General features: G+C 35.3%; 1 protein-coding gene across 2 annotated transcripts in view; it reads left to right on the top strand.

Moving 5' to 3' along the window:
• The first annotated feature begins 2046 nt into the window (after positions 1 to 2046).
• Positions 2047 to 22099, top strand: part of ift54 (intraflagellar transport 54) — a 35299-nt gene continuing 15246 nt past the window's right edge. The window contains exons 1-11 of one of the 2 annotated variants that reach the window (XM_088931287.1): positions 2047 to 2314; positions 4944 to 5012; positions 6565 to 6726; positions 8280 to 8420; positions 10026 to 10340; positions 10744 to 10821; positions 13301 to 13318; positions 15353 to 15428; positions 18957 to 18977; positions 19247 to 19331; positions 21371 to 21454. In XM_088931287.1, coding sequence (XP_088787413.1) covers positions 2192 to 2314; positions 4944 to 5012; positions 6565 to 6726; positions 8280 to 8420; positions 10026 to 10340; positions 10744 to 10821; positions 13301 to 13318; positions 15353 to 15428; positions 18957 to 18977; positions 19247 to 19331; positions 21371 to 21454 — 1172 coding nt within the window. In that variant the 5' untranslated portion in view covers positions 2047 to 2191. The remainder of the gene's footprint in view (positions 2315 to 4943; positions 5013 to 6564; positions 6727 to 8279; positions 8421 to 10025; positions 10341 to 10743; positions 10822 to 13300; positions 13319 to 15352; positions 15429 to 18956; positions 18978 to 19246; positions 19332 to 21370; positions 21455 to 22099) is intronic. The other variant, XM_088931288.1, reaches the window with a different exon arrangement.

Below are 22099 nucleotides of genomic sequence, written 5' to 3'. Positions count from 1 at the left end.
TATTCACCTACTGTATGTTCTTTTATTGAAACAATTTACTAAGTAGTATTCTAAACTATATGCTATGAATGAACATTTTTATCGCTGTGTCTTTCATAGGGTTTACCTATTTTCTAATCAATTTAAACTTAATAATAACAACATGTGCTTAAATTGGCATAGACCTTTTCCTTCCAAGGAATCCCGAGTGCTTTTCACAGAGAAGGGGCCCACTTCATCCATCACTGACCTGGACCACCTACCTGGGTGACACTTTGCTGCCCCTATGCGCAAACAGCCCCTGTACTTAAAATTGTTCATTTTTATGCAGCCATCTCACTTCACAAATAAAGGCACTTTATTTAATATGAAAAATGATGTTTTCCGAGGGCCACAATACTTTATAAAGCGTTCATTCTAGATTTTACTTCTGATATTACAGCAGTAGGTGTTAAGTATTCTTTATTCATGTGAAAATGAATTTAAAAATTATATGGGATCAGTAAAAGCAATAATCTAGTTATAAGGATTTCTAACTTCCTGGATCCCTGTACAGAAGAACAAACAAGCTTCCACACTTAATCATCTTAAAAGTGAAAGATAAACTAAATGGTTCACCAGACATTTCTGTTTCAGGGTATATCCTTGTTACTACCTTAAGAAACTCTTATGTTTAAAGTTAGGATTGGCTGCAGGATCTCTGCATTAAGGTAAATCAATGGTGATGTGCTGCTTACTTTCAAAGTAGTTTACAATAATTGCTTGAGGGGTTATTGAAGATTTTGTGTAGAGAAATTGGAGTAATGCTCCCATTGATGGAATCTAGAGAGCATGAAGAAGTTTAATCTGTAAAGATTGCTCTTGTAAAAAGCGCAGTTTTGTTAGGGTGAAATAGGAAGAGATGAATATCCAAAGTGTAATTATGAACTGTTAAGTTATGTTTTTTTAAATGTCGGTTAACAAAGCAAATGAAAAAAAAACAAGGTGATTCTAATTCTGTATAATTGCGGTTATAGTTGTATATTTTTCTATAAAAGCTTTTTTTAGCTACATACAGTACTAAGGTTTTGACAAAAGAAAGAATACTGAACAAAATATTAGAACTTGAAATACATATTTTATACTGGACAATTAATGTGTCAATGATTTTTATACATTATATATGGGACTTTTTAGATGATAGATTTTATTATGATATTGTTTAAGCTTTTTTCTATATAAATTTCCTTTACAAACATGCAAACTCATTAATTAGATGGGGGTAATTGATTGATTGATTGGTTTTTAAAATGTTTTCAAAGAAAAATGCAAACAAGTTTCAAGTTTTAAAAATTGTTTCCTTATTTTCCATCTCATTCTTCACAGACACTTTCAGGTTACAGTTTATCTATACTTCCTAATTTTAGATAAAGGTAAAAAAAACTATGGCTTTTACACAGTTTTATCTCAGCCTGAATTTACCTGATATAGGCACTTTATAATTGCACTAGTGTTAGTGCTAGAGCAATTGGTTTACTTCAGACTTGTTTTTATTTCCTTTTCTGTTCTTAATCTCCTACAGTAGATTTTATATAAGGATTTTTGCTACATGAATAACAAAAATTCTTATCCCATATGGTAAAAATTCAAATTATGTACATGTCTATAACTCAGATTAAGGGGTGTTGATTTTTTTCCTTATCAGGAATTCTTGATAACTTATGTGGCACAAGAACATATTAAGATCAAGTTCAGACTCATACAGGGATTTTGTTAGTGCTAACAGCTTTAGTTGTTCATTAACTTTCCATTACTGTAAATTCAGTGAAACGTTCTAGTAATAATTGAATTAAAACAGCGTTAAAACATTGATCAATAGCAATAACTTAAAAATAAGAATGAAATAAACCATGAACATTTAATTAATTTTTCAGCTATAAATGCCCTGCAGATATTTGGGTTTTTAGAAAAGGACCTTAAACGATCCAATTCTAAGAGCCTTTGGAGTTCTTTGCATTTCAGTTGTTACTTGTTGCTAAGGGTGCAAGCCTCGCTTGACAACGATACGTCACTTGCGCAGCCGCAGCAAGGCTTAGCGATGCATTGTGGGATCGGAAGATACCGACGTACTGATAGCCCAGTGATTGCAGAATTTATGTGGTGAAGTGTTTCTTTCGGTTCGTCTTCATCTTAAGGACTTTTGTTTTGGCGTTTGTCTTGCTTTGCTGCTGCTATGAACGCGTCAGTGACCAAGAAGACCCAAGATACCTTGGGAAAAGTGATTAAGAAGCCGCCTCTTACTGAAAAACTGCTTAGTAAACCGCCGTTCCGCTACCTGCATGATATATTCACCGAGGTGAGAAACAGAACTGCAATGACTGACAACGGGAAAAATTGGATTTGTTGAAATATCTGTGGCTTGTTTGCAAGGAGGAGTTTCTCTGTGGTGTGTGTGTTTGTTTCGGAGTAGTGCATTTAAGTGGGACTAAGTTTGGGGTGAGGCTGATCAGGAATAAAGAGTAGGAAAGGCTCTGCTGCAGAAAATTAAAAAAATGCAGTAAAGTTCTCTGATGTAACCTAAATAACTGTATTTTTTTTTTTAAAACGGACAATAATCGGTTTCAGTGTAAATGCTGTAAAGGGTATGCGGTAAGCACCTGAACTGTCTGAATGATGTAGAATCGAACTGGCGTCTTCTGGTTGCTAGGCACTGGTCTCTGCTCAAGTACACTAAACAATACGAGGCCTTGATGAGTTATTTTAATACAGGACTGTAAAATACAAATATACCTCACCATTTTCTGCCCTGTTTAATTCCGTCATGCTACCCTTTATTTAAAAAAAAAAGTTTTCTGTTCCATAGCAGTTGGTTTTAATCCCGTAATGTGTCCCCACAGAGGACACATTAATCGCTGTCCTGCTGTGTCATGAAAATGGTAGCTAAATAATTTGTGCTGTTTTATTGTGCCAGTGTCGCTAATGAATATTACTAAGGTGTTAGCAAGACGATTGTTTTACTTTGTGTAGTTTTGATCAAATACAGTATATCGTGATTACTGATAATTCAAGCAATGTGATCTAGCAAAGCATTGTATTAGGAGCAGCATACTGTATGTACATAGATTAATGCTTTTACCCTTTACATTTTTCAAGAAATGGCTGGATAAATCCTTGAATCAATTATTCTTTAATTAGCAAATGGGTTAGATGAACCAGAAGGTCTTGTATCGTTTGTAACTTTTCTTGTCTAGCTGTTTCTTAAAAGCGCTCAAAATTTTAACCTCAGCCTCCTGGCTGAAAAGGTTGTTCCACATGCCAACAACTTTTTGTGTAAAGAAGTGTTTCCTGTTTTCCATTCTCTATGAATTCCCTCTGCCCTTATTTTAGTACTGAGGAATAATTTCCTGGCTTAACCCTTGACATTTTATATACAGCATTTTATAATTGCATCTTCTCTCAATCCCCTGTGTTTTAGACTGCTCCCTACATTATTGTATGATAAAGCCCTGATCGCAGGAATTATTCTTAAAAAGACTTTAAATGCAAGTGTAAAGTGAGGTCCATCTAGTGCATTTAAATCCATAAGTAGATATTTTCTTAAATTCTGCACTTTTTAATATAAAACCAAGGATTCAATTTGCTTTTTTATTGTTTCATCAACTTTGTCTTATTAAGGACATTGCTTAGAAGTGTCTACATTAAAGACCCCTTCATGTGTAGCTTCCGACAATTCACCTGTATGATATACAGTATGTAGTATACGATCCTATTAGCAGTGTGAATAATTGTACTTATTTTAAATTTTATTTGCTGTGTATCTGCTTACCCCATGATTTTGTGTCTTTGTATTTCTTTCGCTACTGTTTCTATATTTGCCGCTCTCTCTGTTTTTGTATCATTGTTCATCAAGTTTATGGTCGTGAAAATATTAAGTCTGCTTTGGTAGTACGTCATGGTAAAACTGTGCTACTGTTGTATTACCATGGCTAATTCTAACAATGTTCACCGGTTAATACACGACTTGAGGTGTCTTCATATTTATGAACAATTAGCATCTTGCCAACCATTAAGGTCTTTCCTCAAATCATCATCATGCATTGTTAAATGATCACAAATGTTTTCCTGAAACTCTTTGCTATTTTTGCTCTGTTTCACAATGTGGAACAGTGACCCTATCATTGTTTGAATTTGAGAAAGAAAATCAATGATGTTAATTGTGAAATATTTTCAGTATTGAAAAATTACATGAGCAGAGGATTTAGAGAGCCTGTTCAAAGAGTTGCTTTGTTGGGTGATAGAAATAAAGCCAGATGACTCGTCTTAAAAATAGCCGATTGAAGCAAGGCCCAGCTAAGATTATCCTGGGAGGCTGAGCTTGTATGAGGAACTTAAAAAATTAGGAATGACATTGTATGTAGCATACGTTAACTGGGAAGAAGGACAGTATTGATCTGCCAAGAGTATGACATATAAGCAACTTTCTTCTGTGATATTAGATACACTTGTGAACAATGCAGTTTACTTTTCAAGAATTGTAAAATGATGTATGCGTGGAACACACTTCCAGCTTTTTGTGCTTGTTCTCAGTCATCTGGATTTTAGAACATTTTTTACCCTTTCCCTAAACAACATGTTTTGTATAGGGCAGTTCCAGGCCTGTAGTCTGCATAGAACAGAGGACCTGTGGCATGTGTTGGTTATTTTGTGCACATTTGTTGACAAACGTGCTCAGTGTTTGTGACATTTTCGAACTTTTTTGGTGTAGGGTTAGGGGAGTCAAATGAAAGTAAACTCATGTAATATAAATTTAAAATTGTACATTTCAAATGACATAAGACACTCCGCTAATAATATAACCTGTATGATCTTCAAAGCTTGATCTCTTTTATTATTTATTCATTCATTTGGTTTATAATCAGTGATCCAAAATCCTAACATTCTGGAACCAGCTTCATTTTATAATTGGACAACTGTATTTTTCACAGGTAATAAGGACCACTGGGTTCATGAAAGGCCTTTATTCGGAGGTAGAAACGAAATCAGACAATGTCAAGGTAAGGTGGTCTTATTAACCTTAGCCTTTCACATTAGTTCAGGGACATTATTAACAGAAATAAGTTGCAGTTATCAGTACTTATTTATTCATTCAGAACACCCCATAATTAAGAAAACTGTTTTTATTGCATTAGACCTTTTCTTTAAATAAAGCAACTTCAGTCTAACTTATTTTATGCAGTGATTGAATGAGCAATAATAAAAAAGGCTGCACTAAAGGGAAAAACTGCTGTGGTAAGCAATCATGCCTGACATCAGTTGCAACATTCACAGCTAATGCATATTGCAGACTGAAACAGTATAAATATTTAATATTATGAACACAACTGTAGAGGTTATAGAGTTCATAAATTTAATATTGAGTTCATGTGACATATTGTACTTAATGTGGCATATGCTCTGCTTTGACAGTTTTTTAAATGTATGTAATTACTATGTAATTGAATTTTACTGCTTGCTGTTGTATTACATTTTTAAACATTCAAGATACCACACAGTATAATATTAATATCGAAATAAATCCAGCAGTTCATTGATCTCTTATAACATTAAGCAATTTTCATTTGTATTACAAATGTAGCCAGAAATCTCGCATTTTTGGATCTGATTTGTTTCAAAACATTTGTGATACTTTCAAAGATTTATTGGTAATAACTGTGCGATTACAGCATCAGGCAAAGAGTTTCTTTTACAGATGCCCAATTTCCCCTGAAGGTGACAAAATTAGATTTCCATGGTCTCATGATTGAGCCTGCCACCAGCTTTAGCTGCAGTTGTGTTGGTTCGAAAGAGGTGCCATTGACAGTTGAAGTGATCTTGAGAGTTTTAGATTTTGTGAATGGGATACTGTGTTGTATTTTTATGTGCTGTCGATGAAGTCAGGGTTAGGATGAAGTGAACTTTCCTCAGACTAAGTAATTGCCAGGTGTACCAGTGCTTTCACACCTGATCCAGTTGCTCCATTTTGAAGTACAACAGATACAGATTGCAGCCTGATGCCTAGCATTCATAATGTATGAATCTCCAACACCCATGAAAGTGACATGAGCATGTTAATTGTAACATGCTGACACTAGACTTTAAGTGCTTGTTGCTTAGTCAGGTTTTTTGAGTGAATCTAAATTTGAAAGATTCTACTGTGTTTTAGAGAACTATATTTAGAATAATGCTTTTTAGTTAATGAAAAACATGGGGCGAAGACTTTCTTTCCCTGATTTTTTTCTCCCATTTTTAATATAATTTGTGAAAGTTGATGACTGTTGTTGGTTTGACTTTAAGCTATATGTAAAGTTTTGACTAACAAAAGTGAAAAATAATAATGAATGATTGAGAAGAGAACTATCAAGGACCTTCACATCTTCAAATTTCTGCATCAGATTTAAATATAAGATTCTGCAGATCTAATCTGCTTATAGTTCTACAGCAGTATTTCAAGAATGGGTTCATGAATGGCTTTTGGTACTTCTATTGCCAACATTACTTTTACTATAATAAAGAATGTTTTTAGAAGCTAATTTCTTCTAAACTAATTCTAACCATCTGCTTTTGCAGGATAAAGATAGTAAGATTGTATTTCTTCAGAAGGCAATCGATGTGGTTATAATGGTGACGGGAGAGCCTCTTTCTGTGAAGCCTGCACGTATTGTGGCAGGACACGAACCAGAGAAAACTAATGAGCTGCTTCAGGCCATCGGAAAGTGCTGCCTCAATAAGGTCAGTTTGAGCTGACGGGTTAAATATAACTTACATTTTGTAGGAGATAGTGTCTCTGGTAGTTGGTTAGGTAAGATCATGTACAGTATAAAGTTATTGGCGTCCCATCCAGGGTATTTCCTTGTGCCTGTTTCTTGCATTGGATAGGCTTCAACTCCCCTTCAGTCCTGTATTAGATGAAATAGTTAGAAAATTCCTGTTCAGCGATTCCTTGTGTTATCATTAGGTGTCCAAAACATTTTTTACTGTATAAAAGATTTTTGTCTCCGTAATTAACAGCTATAAAAATGAAGTTTGATTTAAAAAGTGTAACGGCAAAGTTAGGATTTTAAGTTTGGACAATATTCTAAAATTGGAGAAATGTATTGAGGGCATACTTCGTTAAAGTATTTGATTTAGGTGTTGTGACTTAAAAAAGAAACTGAAATTGGCCAACATTTACTGTACCATGAAACGTTTCTGTTAGCTTTTATAGAATAATGTGGCTAAAATCCAGCCAATTAAGATCATGGTAAATTTTCCAAAAATATAATTTACATAGTGGTTAAATTTAATTGTACTCTTGTGGCTGTCTGAAAAAAACAGTTCCAACTCCTAGATTAGCAGAGCACACTGTTTTTCATCTGTATTCTCTATTACTTTTATCTGTGTCACTTCATATACTGTACCAGAGGTCTTTATCATTCTTAAATCATTTCATCATTTAGTTTAGTTAGATTACAATATCCATTAGTAAGTTAAATAAGCACACATGTATTGTATTTGCTAATGTATTAACCAGGGCTCTATAGTAAAGAAGTTATTAAACAAATACTAGGTACACAATTTGATGCCAATGTTAAGAAACTGGGAAAACAAACCTCTTGGTAAACAATCTTTCAGTGTGTAATGTAAATAATATGTCCAGTACTGTATATTCACCCTGTCCTTATAAGAAGAACCTTAATGCTATCAGACAGTGCAGTCAAAGTAAAAAAACAAATGCATGTTTATTAAACAAGGCAGAAGTTATTGTAATTAGTGGTGCCATTATGCTTTTGCTTCCAAAATATGATCAAGAGGAGTAGATATTTACTTAGAATAATGAGAAAAGCATAGTTAATATATTGAAATCTCAAATGGTATTTATATTGTTATCTCAGGTAGTGTTTATGTTACTAAACTTTACAGGATTTTATTCTTTTGTCCTAGGGTACAGCTATGAACTTATGAAATGTATGGAACACAGTTGGTAGTGTTAACAGTTGCAAAATATTCCACAATATGTTCTCCTGTCCTCTTATTCTGGATTATTTGTGCAAACCTAGAAACCATGCTGCCTTCAATCAGTAAATCAAATGATTGATCTAGTCATGCAGAGCCCAGCTGTTCAAAGACCATTACTTGTAGTGCCTCCTAGGGATGCCAGTCCTTGTACTTTATTCAAATCTTTGACAATTTTGTCAACTTAAAAATAACACAATCTACTGTACAGTGAAATAAAATTATCTAGTTTTTGTTCACTAATTATTTATCATACTTTTCCACGGATTTATTATCTGCTCATTTACTAGTTGTCTAGTGAAGATGCTGTGAAGAAAGTGCTTGCTGGTGAGAAGCCTGACCTCAAAGGAAAGCCTACCACATCAAAATCTCAGGACAAGGAGAACAGAGAGAGCAAGGAAGAAGACAAGAAGCGACACAGAGAAAAGGAGGTATTTCTGATGTTGCACTTTTATACTTTTTATACAGAATTACAAGTAATTAGGAATAGAAAACATGGGATCACATGCAATGACCTCATGACTATGTTGTTATTATTATAATCATTATATATATTATAAAAACTCATTTGCCTTAGGCTTTTTAACTCAAAGTGAGATTCCAAATTAGTACTCCAAGTGCTATCATGTTACAATGTTACAGTTTAGAGGATGTATAATAATGTTTGAAAACACTATAGTTGGATTATACAAATAATAATGGCTTACACTTATACAGTACTTTTCTGGACACTCCATTCAAAGTGCTTTACTGGTAATGGGGACTTCCCTCCACCACTACCAATGTGCAGCATCCACCTGGACGATGTAACGGCAGCCACAGTGTGCCAGCGCGCTCGCCACATACCAGCTATTAGTGGGCAAGAGAGTACAGAGTGATGAAGCCAACTCATACATGGGGATTATTAGGAGGCCGTGATTGGGAAAAGCCAGGGAGGGAATGTGGCCAGGACACCTCTGCTCTTTTAAAAAAAAACCAAACGGGATTTGTAATGAGCACAGAGAGTCAGGATCTTAGTTTTACGTCCTTGGTTTAATCCTCATCCAGGGGATTGTGCCTTTTTTTACAGTATAGTGTCCTCATCACTGTACTGGTGCATTAGGACACACACAGCCCGCAGCCTGAACGCTTTCTACCGGTCCTACTAATTCCTCTTCCAGCAGCAACCTTAGCTTTTCCTCAAGGTCTGCATTGCCAGTTTTGAGCTGCAGGGTGATATGGCTGCTGGCTGTAATCTGAATCATATTATAATCTGTTTGTTTTTTAGTTGATGTTATGTTGATGCCCTGTGAGAATTTATATAATTAGTCATAATGTGTCAAATGTGTTGTTTTAGTACAGTTTCTGAATATAATGTTAATGTGAATATGTGCAGGTGAATTGCAAGTTCTGTTTATTTTACGTGTTTGAACTACAAAATATTTGCTGTGATCATTGAAATGGAAAGGGTCTGAGACTAAATGGCTCGATGGGGGGGGGGGGAAAGATAGGAGAGAAAAAAAAGACGGAGAGCGTCTTACATGGGAGCACTGGGGAGAAATCGAGTATGCGTAGTTGGCTCTGTAGTTCTGGGGGTTAAGTTTGAATTTAACTCATTTTTTAAAAGCATTTTAAAATAGAAACTGGAAATGTGGCCCTAGAGAACCAGAATTGCCCATCAACATTGTAGATCCACTGCTGTAATATACGAAGTACCATTGTAGAAATAGAACTTCACAAAAGGATTACATTAGTACTTTAACTGACACCATGTTTTGCAAAGTGTAGTGATGTCAAAGAATTATTTTCTAATGTGGATAGACATTAATTTGCTTTGAAGTGAACACTACTCATTCTGTAAGAACCTAGTTGATTTTTATTCTAATTGATTTATAATTGATTGCTTTATACATATGTATCTGCACACCTCGGGGAAAAAAATTAAATGCATCTAAATATGTTTTATTTAATAATTAATGAAGTGGTTTTTGTTTACTTAAACTCTAAAAAGCAGTGCTTTTTAGGTAGCATAAAAGTACTGTTTATTTTTCTTGCAGGAGAAAAGGGATACTGAAATCAAAGACCGAAGCACCAGCAGAGACCGAAAGGACACAGATAAGACAAAAGAGCAAGACAGTAGAAAGATAGAGAAGGACAGACACAAGGAGGGCACGCATCAGGAAAAAGGTCAAGAGCGCGATAGGACGAAGGACCGGGACAAAGACAAAACCCGAGACAGGGACAAAGACAAAAGCAGAGAGAAGGACAGAGACAAAGCCAAGGAGAGGGATGTCCAGAAAGAGAAGGACAGGGAAGCAGAGAAAAGGAGAGATCGAGACAAGGAGAGAAACTTTGAGAAAGCAGAAAGGAAGGTAATATTTATGCTGACAAATTTCTTCAAATAATTGTATCCCTGAGCATCACAGTCAGATTTTAATTCCAAGAAACAATATTTTAAATAAGGTTTAAAAGCCAAAGCAAACTAATACATAGTATTACAGTTTTATAAAATAAACCAAAAAAGACCATTTGTTTTTGTTTTATTATTTAGTGTTATTAAAGTATTAGCCTAACCAAGCAATGCGGTATATGAAACAAGTTAAAGGATTAAAATATGAAAATGAATTCACGCTGAAACATGAAACTGCTCAACATAGTCAACATAACCCATGTATTTATACTCCAAATGGATTCTATACAATGCAATAAAGAACCCCTTCAGTTGATTTCAAAATATAAAATGAGTAAACTAAATTTGATTTCTTTTGTATGTAGTCAAGAGGGCCAGATGAGACACAGAACAGAAAAACATCTGAACAATCAATAAAAAACATCAGAGCAGAGGGGGACGAGGTAAGTGGTGTGATCCTTCTTTCCTGCTGCACATGAGAAGATGAAATGAATATTTATGCACAGGATAGACAGTTCTTTGTGAGGTTCGTCTCTTTGTAAGTGCATTTGTAAGCCTTCTGTTTCATTTTTTTAAAACCTAAATGCAACTTTTGGAAATGTGATAATCAAATACACCAAAAAGCAGCTGCTATGCAAATTGGTGATCCAATTTATAACACTAAAGTAGTGTAATGCTAGGGGATTTTTTTGAATAGTTAGCTATTAACCAATGGATTAAGCTTCTTAATTTTTTGTTCTATTTATCTATATTTTCAAAACAGTAATGTGATGTAGGCTAATGCAAAACCTTAACGTAAAGATGTGTGTTAATTTTGCATAGGTTTAGCCTAATGGGGCTTCATCAATTGGATTGTTGTTTTCAGTACAAATTCCCTCCCCACCATGTATTTATTGCAGTCAGTTATGAAAATCAGACCTCAAATGAATGGAATGGTTAGTTTGTCAAATCACAGTCCCTAATCATCAACACCGGATTCTTCAAATCTTAGAATAAGACAACACAATTAAAAATGCACAGTTAAGACCTAGTACAAAATACCACTGAGATACATTACAATAGTTTGACTATTATTTTATACTATTTGTAATTTAATGGTTATATTATGCACGTTAGCTTTCCTTATCGTGTCTTGAAAAGTATTTAAACCCTACCTTTGGTGTCACATTTTTTAAAATGACAATATAAGGCATAAAGATTTTTTTTAATTAATAGGCTATTCAGAATCTAAATGCTCAGACTGAAGTCTTTGAAGGGTAAGATACATTGCAGTTAATGTAAGCCAGAACTAAAAAGCAAATACTGAAATGTGTTGATTGCATAACTATTCAGAACTGTAAACTCAATATTTGGTATTAGTGGTTTTGGCAGGAATAACTCCCTTATGGCTTTTTGCTTAAGTATGGTATCTACCAAATTTGCACACTGTCCTCCACTGTCCTGGTGCACTTTTTGCCCATTATTCTTGGCAGATTTGTTCCATCTCCCTCAGGTTGCTTGAGGATTTCTTATACACTAAGTTTTAAAGTCAAGACCTTTGACTGGCCCACTCAAGAACTTTCAACTTCTCATTCTTAAACCACTACAGTGTCACTTTGAGCTTGTGCTTTGTAATGTCATGCTGAAAGTTGAGTTTTTGTCCCGGTTTTCTAGCGCTTTGCTCCATCTATGAGATGCTTCCCAGTCCCTGGTGATGAGAAGCAGAATTATAACATACTTGACAGTAGGGATGTGTTTTCCGATAGTTTGCATCAGATCCAGCACTTTTACATTTAGACCCTAAAGTTCCAGTTTTATTTTGTCTGATCACTATACCTTTTGCCACATATTTCCAGTATTGCATAGGTGTGGGATTTGAGGTGAGTTTTTTTTTCAATTCCATGTGAGTCCTCTTTTTGGAGTGACTAGGATATTTTTGACCCATGGACATTTCCCTCTCATCTGTTACTGAACTCTATAACTCTTTTTAAGATGGCCTCACGGTGGCACCCTTAATCAGTTTATTCCTTGTCCAGCTTTTCAGTTTGGAGAGGCAGCCCCATCTAGGCACAGTCTGGTTACCTTGTTTTTCTTAGTGATCAACTTACTAAATTATTGATCAAAAATATTAAGGGTCTTTAAAATGATTTTATATCCTTCTTCTGATTTGTGTCTTTATCCCTGAGTTGTTTTGAATGGTCCGTGGCCTCCATGTTTCAATCTTTGTTTAAAATTCATTACCTGATTGAGGGACCTTACAGGGACAGATACTCAGTTAACTGTGTGAATCTTTAAGGTAGTTTTGTGCACTTTATTTTTGCCAGAGCAAAAGGTTTCGCATCCTTTTGCAAGTATTTTTTTCATAGTTATGAAAAAACATTTTTTCAGTTTTTATTAATATGAATGTATTAAAGGTGAAACGGTGGCGTTGTGGTTAGCGTTGCTGCCTCTCAGCGCTGGGGCCCTGGGTTCATTTCCAGGTGCTATCTGTGTGGAGTTGTATGTTCTTACCATGTTCATATGGGTTTCCTCCCGCTATCCAAAAACAAACTGGTTGGTTAATTGGTTTCTGAGAAAATTGGCCGTGAGTGTGAGTGTGAGTGTGAGTGTGAGTGTGAGTGTCTGACCTCCGATGGACTGGCGTCCTGTCCGGTGTGTACTCTGCCTTGCGCCTGTTATTTGCAGAGATCACTCTGGCTCCCCCCACAACCCTTCAGCTGGAAAAAGCAGTTTGAAAATGGATGGATTATCTATTAACTTCTTTTTTTTTTGTTTGAATGTGTGATTGTTTATACTGTATAGCAAATATAGTTTGTTGTGTATATCAGAGTGTCAACTCTATCTTGTTAACAATAAGAACTTTAAAATCACTTTACAATTGTTTGACTTAGTATTGTACTTTTCACCTTGTGCTAAGTCTTACATTTTTCTTCATCCCTCTAGCTGGAAGATGTTGATGAGGTATATACATTGTCCTGCTTGTTTGTCTTTTTTTTGCCTTTATTTTATTAGAATATTTAGATTCCCTTTAGGAATTTTCTTGGTCAGGACAAAATGCTTTGACTTACTCCGTTATTATTACTACTAAGGAAATGTGATATTTATGTGACATACACTGTATGAAAACACATGTATCTTCAACACCTGCAGTTTTGAAATACATGAAGAACTCTTATCAAAATGTTTGGTTCTTGTAAAGTGGAATTCAAATGTGAAAAGCGTTTATCAAGTAGCTTTTAGAAACTGTTTGGTACAGTCTATTTTTCTCTTCTGGAGTGTGTTTTTAAACTACATCATGTTATTTTTAAGATAAATGTGTTTTCTTTGAGTAGCTAAAAACTACAGGTGACATTTACTTTTAGACATATTTTGCTCTCTTTATGGGAGCTTTCAGTGCACTCAATAGTATTATACCAATGTGTCTTATTTTTAGAACTTAACATTACTCTTAGTAATCCTTGAATAATAAGAAAGAACATATCCAGCAACTAGGTAAACATGTACATAATTTTTTAAAGTATCTTGTTTATTATTTTTGGTACATATTAACACAGCAATACATGATCTACAGAGCTATAATTGTGCCCAACATATATTTTAAGTTCTTTTAATAAAACTGTGAAATATGCTGATAGTATTTTGCAATAACATCTTACAAACGACATTGGAACATCAATTTGAAATGGACTTGAATTTAACATATATAACCTTAATTTATAAATCAAACATTAGTTATGGTATTAATTATTTTATTACATTTGCACTCCTTTGTCATCAATGCTGCTTAATCAGTGTTCTTGGTATAGTCATAATGATTTTCTTTCTTTGAAGCCTTCACAAATGTTTGAATCAGAGGTATGCACCTTCATTGCTTCATTGCTCAAGTTTACAGTGTCGGTCTGCATTGAAGTATGAAAATCAACATTGCCCAACAAATATAATTCCACTTATTCTTATAAGGGCAGTGAACTTGTGTATTATGATGAGTCCTTATCCTATAAACGTTTAATATTTCTTAAGTAGGTCTCTTTTTGTTTTATTCTAAAAACATGAAAAACTTTACACTTGAGCAAAATGTCATGTAATCTTACTAGAGTGTAGTTCACAATAATTGGTTTGGTTTATCATACAATTTATGAGTAAACCTTTTAAAATCTTAATTTTATAAGCCAACAGAAGTGCTTGATTCCAAGGTATTTTTCCTTTCATGCAGCTATTAGAGTGATGAGTCTTTTGTTTGTTATTGTGTGCTTGTGGCTTTCCTTTAGGGTATTTTTTGTTTTTTAATATGATTAAAATTGTTTTGTGTTTTGCATCCTTTATTATTATTTTGTACACCCCTGCTTTAGGATTTTTGTATTTGTGCTATGTTCTGAGAATGTTTTAAGACTATCATTGATAATTTATTCTGTATAAAATAAAATTCTGAGATTGTGCGATATATCTGCTGAAAGCAGAACTGTTTTATTAAAAACCTTTCCTGAACTTTCACTCATATTAAATCAAAACATTAACACCTTCTGCCAATGGCAAATTCCAAATTTCTTTTACTTTTTATTTTGTAAAGACGTGCAGCTACATCTATTATTGGTTTTGGAATTTGAATGGGGAGGCTACTGAAGCTCTTTCATGTATTACAAGACATCTGGTACATCTTGAATGTAATAAAATTGCTAGTTGAAGGTATACATTTTAAATGGTAATTACTTTTTCCTGTCTGTCACTTTTCCTGAAGCCTGCAGTTAACCTTGAGATAGAGGTATTTCAGTGCATTATTTAGTGATTAGAGTACAGTAATTGTGTAATATATGGTCTAAAGTTGTATCAGTGTGCTTATTAAAGACTGAATAGTATGCTGTTGGTCTACCCATTTTTACACTGCTATACACCTGTTTCTCAGGCAAAACTCTGGAGTAGGTTTTAAACTATTTTTTAGTATTCGGTCTCCATTTCTGTCACTTTTTTTAAGTAAAGCTTTTTTTTAATGTTCTACAGACAGAGAGTCCTGCAAGAATTCCTCGGCCTTCATCTGCCAAGGGACAGAGGAGAATGCCCAAAACTGGTGGACAAGGTATCCCTTCTCATCTTGCATTTATACCTTTTGGTGTTGTAAATCTCATCATGTTCATTAAATACATAATATATATTCTCATTGGTTATGGAATGAATCATCTAGAAATGTTCTGTGTGAGGTTGCATTGTTTTATCCAATTAATAGAATTAACAGTGTGGTCATTTTGAAATGTGTCCATTTTTCTAGTATTCATGTTCAGGTTTCTTTTTTGTAGGTAGGCTAGGTACACACCATCAACCTTTTTGCTGAGGTTTTATTTATTACTGTCTTAATGTTGTGATTTATTAGGCTTCCAAGCCTTCACTACTAATTCAGTAGTAGTGAGAATCTTTCCAAATTTTAAACTGTACCTAGTCAAACTGCATATAGCAGAACAACTCCACTGAGAGTAAGCACTGTACTCCTGCTTCTACTTCAGCTGGGTGGATGCTTTATCTTAGATGGATGCATCTTTCTAGCGGTGCTTTTAGCCCAGAGGGTAAGCATCTTATGCTTTACTTAACCCAGTTGAATCCTCTCACCCCTCTACACACATCCTAAACTAAAACCTCTTGTCTTGTTTGGTTCATTATTCTATAACCAAATTGAGATGCATCTTTGCTTGTGATGTAATCTCAGGATTTTAAAGTGTAGCAGACATTGGAGCAAAAGCTATTTTATACTTTCATACTATGTGCTTTTCAGGAGCTATTTCTCTTTGGCTAATCACTCCGCTTTAGGAGGTCAGGGCTTTTTTTGGAGCATTTAACAATGCCTCCTTGCTAACCTTCCACTGAATATGAAACATAGTGTAGCTCTTTCCCCCAGCTGCACTTCAAATACTCTCTCCTGAGAATGTCCAACACCTGGAAGAGTGGAAGGAATTCCATGTGTCTTATATTTAAAAGTATTGTGGAGATTCCTGGAGGTCAGCCTGTCTTGACTCTGTGAAGAGCATTGGTGCCCTCATGTGGGATAAGGTGAAACTCCATACTTGTTTTTTTGCCAGCTTGCCACACAAATTGCAGTGGGTCATTTTAAATCCACCCCCAGGTCACCCATTTATTAAATTTTTAACTTCAGTTTTGGTAGTTATCCTCCCTGGCAAACCCGGATTAATTGTTTCTAGAATTCTGATCCGACTTAACAAAATGGTGACATCAAAACTGTTTCTGTGTGGGTCCTAAACTGTAAAAAAAAGCCATCCTTTGGATGAGACATAAAACCAAGGTCCTAACTCTCTGTGATCATTACAAGTCCTGGGGTGTTTTTCCAGAAGAGTAGGTGTGTGAATCCTGGTGTCCTGACCAAATTTCTTCCCTTGCCTTTACCAGTCATTTACCAGCCTCCTAATAATCCCCATCTATGAATTGGCTTCATCACTCTGTTCTCCTCCACTCTGATACCTGATGTGTGATGAACGTACTGGTACACTTTTGGTGCCGTTGCATCATCCAGGTGGGGCTGCACATTGGTGATGGTGGAGGTAGTCGCCACTACCTATAAAGCTCTTTGAGTAAAGTGTCCAGAAAAGAGCCATGTAAGAGTTAGGGCTTAATAATAATAATAATAATAATAATAATAATAATAATAATATTATTAAGTCACAGCTTCAATTTAAAAGAGGTTCTGAAACAGTTTACCCAGTTATGTCCGGCTTTGATAGGAAAAATTCAATTAAAGTAAAAAGTGGCCATTTGACTGCCAATAGATTTAAATATTTAGACTCAAATGTAGACTGCTTGAGGTTGACCACTGCAAAATAATTCAGCATGTATCATCCAGGAGAAACTGCTAATTGACACATTATAATTATTAGTATAAGTTTGCAGTAGATTGAGACAGCAGAATTTCAAAGGTTGCACTGCAAGATGTAACCTCTCATCAGCACCAAGAACAGAATAGCCAGACTAGAATTTGTTTGAAAGTGCACAAAAGAGCCAGATAAGTTTGGGAACAAAGTTTTATGGACAGATGATAAAGATCAAGTTAAACTTTTACCAAAGTGATGGAAAGTGTTGGGGGGGAGGAACCACAGATGCTCCAAAGAACTCCACCTTAACTTTGAAGTATGGTAGAGATGATTTCATAGTCTTGGCATTCATGAAGGACTCTGGTACTGGCTCTTATCTTTATTGATGGCAGTAATAGAGTGAATTCTGCAGTTTACAAAAATTTTGTCTGCCAATGTACAGGTAGAAGAAAATGTTTTCATACCTACGACATGGTATTTCACCATGTAGCAAGTCAGTGACCCTTAACATACAGCCAATAAAACCACGTTTATCAGGAAAAAAGTAGAAAGTCTTAGTGGTCAAGTCAATATCCAGATTTAAATCCAGTTAAGCACATATTTTCCAAGCTGAAGGAAAATTGAGTCGGAAGTATAGGCAAGAACTTGCTGCAGCACAGGTTTGGCAAAGCATCTCAAATGTTTACATAAAGTGTTTGCTGAGCTCAGTGATACTACATAAAATCACTAGTTTGAACCCCAAAACATGTTTTTGTTCTTATATGATCAAATGTATTCATTGAATTTCCCAAGCATAAAATGTATGTCATGTTGTACTTGCATCATAAGCTCATTATCACTTATACAGATTGTGTGATTGTAAAGGAAACATAAGCTTTGACTTTGCTGTCCCAAAAAAATTAGAGAGCAGTATAAATATTAAATAGCTACTTCTAATGTTAATTGAGTTACATTTGCGTGGTCGTCCAGCTGGGCTGTGTGTGTCAAGGAAAAGGCATTCACAGTGATCTGAGGAATTTACCTAAACAACCGATAACAAATTCCTATTATATAGTTATTGACAAAGGGTGTGATGTAAGTGATCTGTGACATTAAGCTTTTTTCCCCATAAAAATGTTCTGTATCAATTTCACTGCCTTATTGTTAATTTTTTAATTCCCCACAGACAGCCATTATAAAACTATGTGAAACTTATTCTACAAATAGGATTACCAATGCATATTGAAGATGAAGAAAAGATTGTGGCATATGTTAAATGTAGAGATCCTATTTCAGTTGTAAGTACAGTAGTGCAACGTGAATAGAAGCTTTTAGATGTATTGAGACATTGAAAAGCCCTCAGACATGTTAAAGCCCTTACACTTTCAAAGGTAGTAGCATGAATGGTTATGGTCATTAGATTAAGAGTAGCAAGTATTTACAGAATTCCTCTGTAATATGCATGCTTCATTGTAGGTGTAAATATTTAGCTGAATAGTGCACATTTAATATGTACTATTAAATTAAAACTTCTTTAAACTTAATACTTCTTAAATACTTAAAAGTTCTTCACACCTGAAGAAGGCTTCACAGCCGAAACATTGTGTTTTCTCTCTTCTCTTTTCAGCAGGGAATAAACCTATTACTTGTTCCTTTGCAGACTACGCATGCTGACGCAGCTACCCACCTGAACTACTTCAACACATTTAATATAGTATTTAAATCTCTGTTGTAGTGATTTGTGAAGTAATACTAAAAAAAAATGTTTTTATTTGTTAAACAACTAAAGTAAGATATGCTTTCCTTATTTCCAGATGAATCAGACAGTGATGTGGGTAAGTCATTTTTTACTAAGTGTACTGTTGTATGTGTGCATTAGATGCTGCTGTTGTAACATTACTATAGTACTTGGTTTGAAAGAAATGTTAAAATGGGAGACTTTCTTTCTAGAATTTATTAGGTTTTCTTTCAGACTAACTTTTATCCTTTTTAAATAAAAAGATTGATATCACATAGTTACCACTTGTATTATCATTAGTGATTAAAACCGTTTAAGACTGTAATACTTTATAGGTTTTTCTTTAATCCTTTGTTTTTTATTTAGATGCTGAAACCCCTAATGTAGAGAGAGCTGCACCTTTGGAGAATGGTGACGTCATAGATGGGCTACCTCCTCAGGCAACACAGAGGTCAGATTTTGCTAGATTCTGTTCTTTTCTTTCAACTTCAGACCAGGAGGGGGTAGACCTCGATAAAGGAGATGACTGTGGCTTAAGGGCAGCACTCCAGTTTGTTGCAATTAGTGGTAATGACCCTAAAAACCCTCCTGTGCTGAAGTTTTGCAAGCATGGTCAATTTCACTTCAATCGTATCAAGAAAACAGCATGAGAGTCTTGGCTCTGAAAATGCATTTTGCACCAGCTATATCAAATTCTTGTCTGGTGCCTCTAGGGATCTGGTTTGAGCTGTGGTGGAATTCATTGATGAAATCTTTCACCTTTTTTTAAGAACCGCAAACCTTCAGTACAGAGCAGTCTTGACTTCTTGTTAAAATACATGAAAGCTAATTGGTTGTATTCCCTTTAAAATTGTGTTTTTATAGTTTTACCAGCACTTTCTAAGATCTAAGATTTTAACCCTTTGAGTAGTTAGCATTAAAATGAACCCACGGATGTAATTTTTTTTGTTCCATTCCTACTTAATTGTATTAATGATATTTTTAAAACGGGTTAATCTGTAATGAAAACATAAAATAATAGCTTCTTTTTCTATGAACAGAAATTGCAATCAATGTTAATTGAAATACACAATGCATTGTGAATGTGGTAGGCAGCAGCAAAAACACAACAGAAACAAAGATTAAGTTCTCAGATGTGACACTTTTTTGTTGCTGAGTAACATTTTTCACAAAAATTGTCCCAATGTCCAGCCATTCAGATTTGCACAGTTGTTTGTCACAATATGTGTAGAGGAATGAAACTTGACAGAAAAAAAAACAGTGAAGTCTTTTTCCTATTTCCAACAGTGGCAGATATTGCTGATACAAGGTGAAATAATTGTGTTAACATAAGGCCGGAGAAGAGTGAATTGGAAAATTAGTAGTTCTTTCAGTGTGTGGTATTCTCTGTAGCACTGAACTGCACAAAAGTGGTATTTTGCATTTAGCACACCTAAATCAAATATCTTTGTGTTTCCATGGATGACATATAGTGTGAAGACCCATGGCATCTACATTTTGTGTAGTCCTTCTCGAGTTATAAACTCAGAAGCTATTTGATTAAGTTCAGGCAGAAGCAGCTATTTTGTGATGTTTGTAGGCATTCAGCTCAGCTGTATCAAGTTGTTAAAAAATAATATCATCTACCACTTAAGAAACTTTTAATTTTTGACAGAGATTTTATAATGTCTGTCCATGGTTTACAGATATCGTAACAAGTCTTTCCAGTAACATTGATGTAATAGCAAAAAAAAAACACTAGATGGCGACAGAGACTATGGAAAACGATTACTAAATTTTTTTCACATCAAGGCACAAACAGGCATTGTACATCAAGCATTCAAAGTACAGTTCCATCATACCACTTAAAGAGGCTTTGGAGAATTGAGTAATTCACTTGGAGACTGCATGTCCTTGTCCAACAGACCGTTACTGTCTCTACAGTGTAACCACTTTTTATCCAGAGCTGGAAACCTAACTTTTCTGAAATCTTATCTGCAATGCATATAACTATCTAAAGGCTTGCTTCCCTTTTCAGACCTAATTCACACATAGTAAAGACTCACTTTCCTAACAGAAAAACACACCTCTTTTGGTCCTCTTTCCAGCCATTAGGGATGTTGCCAGTCTAGTATTTTTATAGGACCTGTGTCATACACAGCTGCTGCCTCTTTTCTTCCCATACATTTTCACATTTCTCTGTCAGGTCACAGGTGCTCCAAGGGCTCTTGGTCTGCCATAACGTCTTTCTCCCATTGCCAAGGATCTTTGATTCAGAGTTCTCAAATGACATCTTGTTTTCTTTTCTTCTGAGCAGCAACTTGACAGAGCCCTAAATTATCACAGGCTGTCCATTTTTCTAGTGTAGAAATCCATGCAGAATAAGTCTGGAGACAAACTCTCTGGGAGGAGCAGCCCTAGCACCTTCATGTGGCTTGTGGTAGGACAGGGAATGATCTTTTCTAGCTTGGTTGTCAATAATCTTTGTGGTCCTCTGCTCTGCCATAATAGGAGAATACCACGCCCCAGCAGTGCCCGACCAGCACCACCACGGGTCAAACGGCAAGAGAGCACTGACACGTCACCTGCAGAAAGGTAAGATTAGGGTATTGTCACAACACAACTTCAGTTGTGATTGAACAAGTAATAGGTTTATTCCATGCTGAAAAAAAGAAGAAAGAGAACACAACGTTTCGGCCGTGGAGCCTTCTTCAGGTGACACCTGAAGAAGGCTCCACGGCCGAAACGTTGTGTTCTCTTTCTTCTTTTTTTCAGCATGGAATAAACCTATTACTTGTTCCTTTGCAGCCTACGCATGCTGACGCAGCTCCCCACCTTCACTTGTGATGGCAACCTCACTTGTTAGAGAATATGAAATGTATGCAATGGATGCCCAACTCCCCTACTTGAATTGAACCCAATTCAACAGTTGTGAACTGACTTGGAACAAAACATTGTGGCATGTAGGTTTCAGGCACCAGTGAACATGGACATGCTTGCCTGAGTTCTATAAGAAGTATAACACAGAATCCCACAAGACAGCATTTGCAGCCTGGTGCAAAACATGTGTCACATGTTTACAAAGCAGGCTACACATGCTACTACCCCAAACCTTTCACAACAGACTCAATGAAGATAAACTCTTTTGATAGCAAATGTTAATAAATATACATATGTTGTCTGTTCAATAAAATATCAGTGCATCTGCTACAAGACAGATTGCAACTTCCCTGATGATAA

The sequence above is a fragment of the Atractosteus spatula genome, chromosome 13 (assembly GCF_055471065.1).
Source record: "Atractosteus spatula isolate fAtrSpa1 chromosome 13, fAtrSpa1.hap1, whole genome shotgun sequence".
In the NCBI taxonomy this organism is placed as follows: Eukaryota; Metazoa; Chordata; class Actinopteri; order Semionotiformes; family Lepisosteidae; genus Atractosteus; species Atractosteus spatula.
Note: the sequence above shows the minus strand (reverse complement) of the source record. Positions and strands in the feature narration are given on the sequence as shown.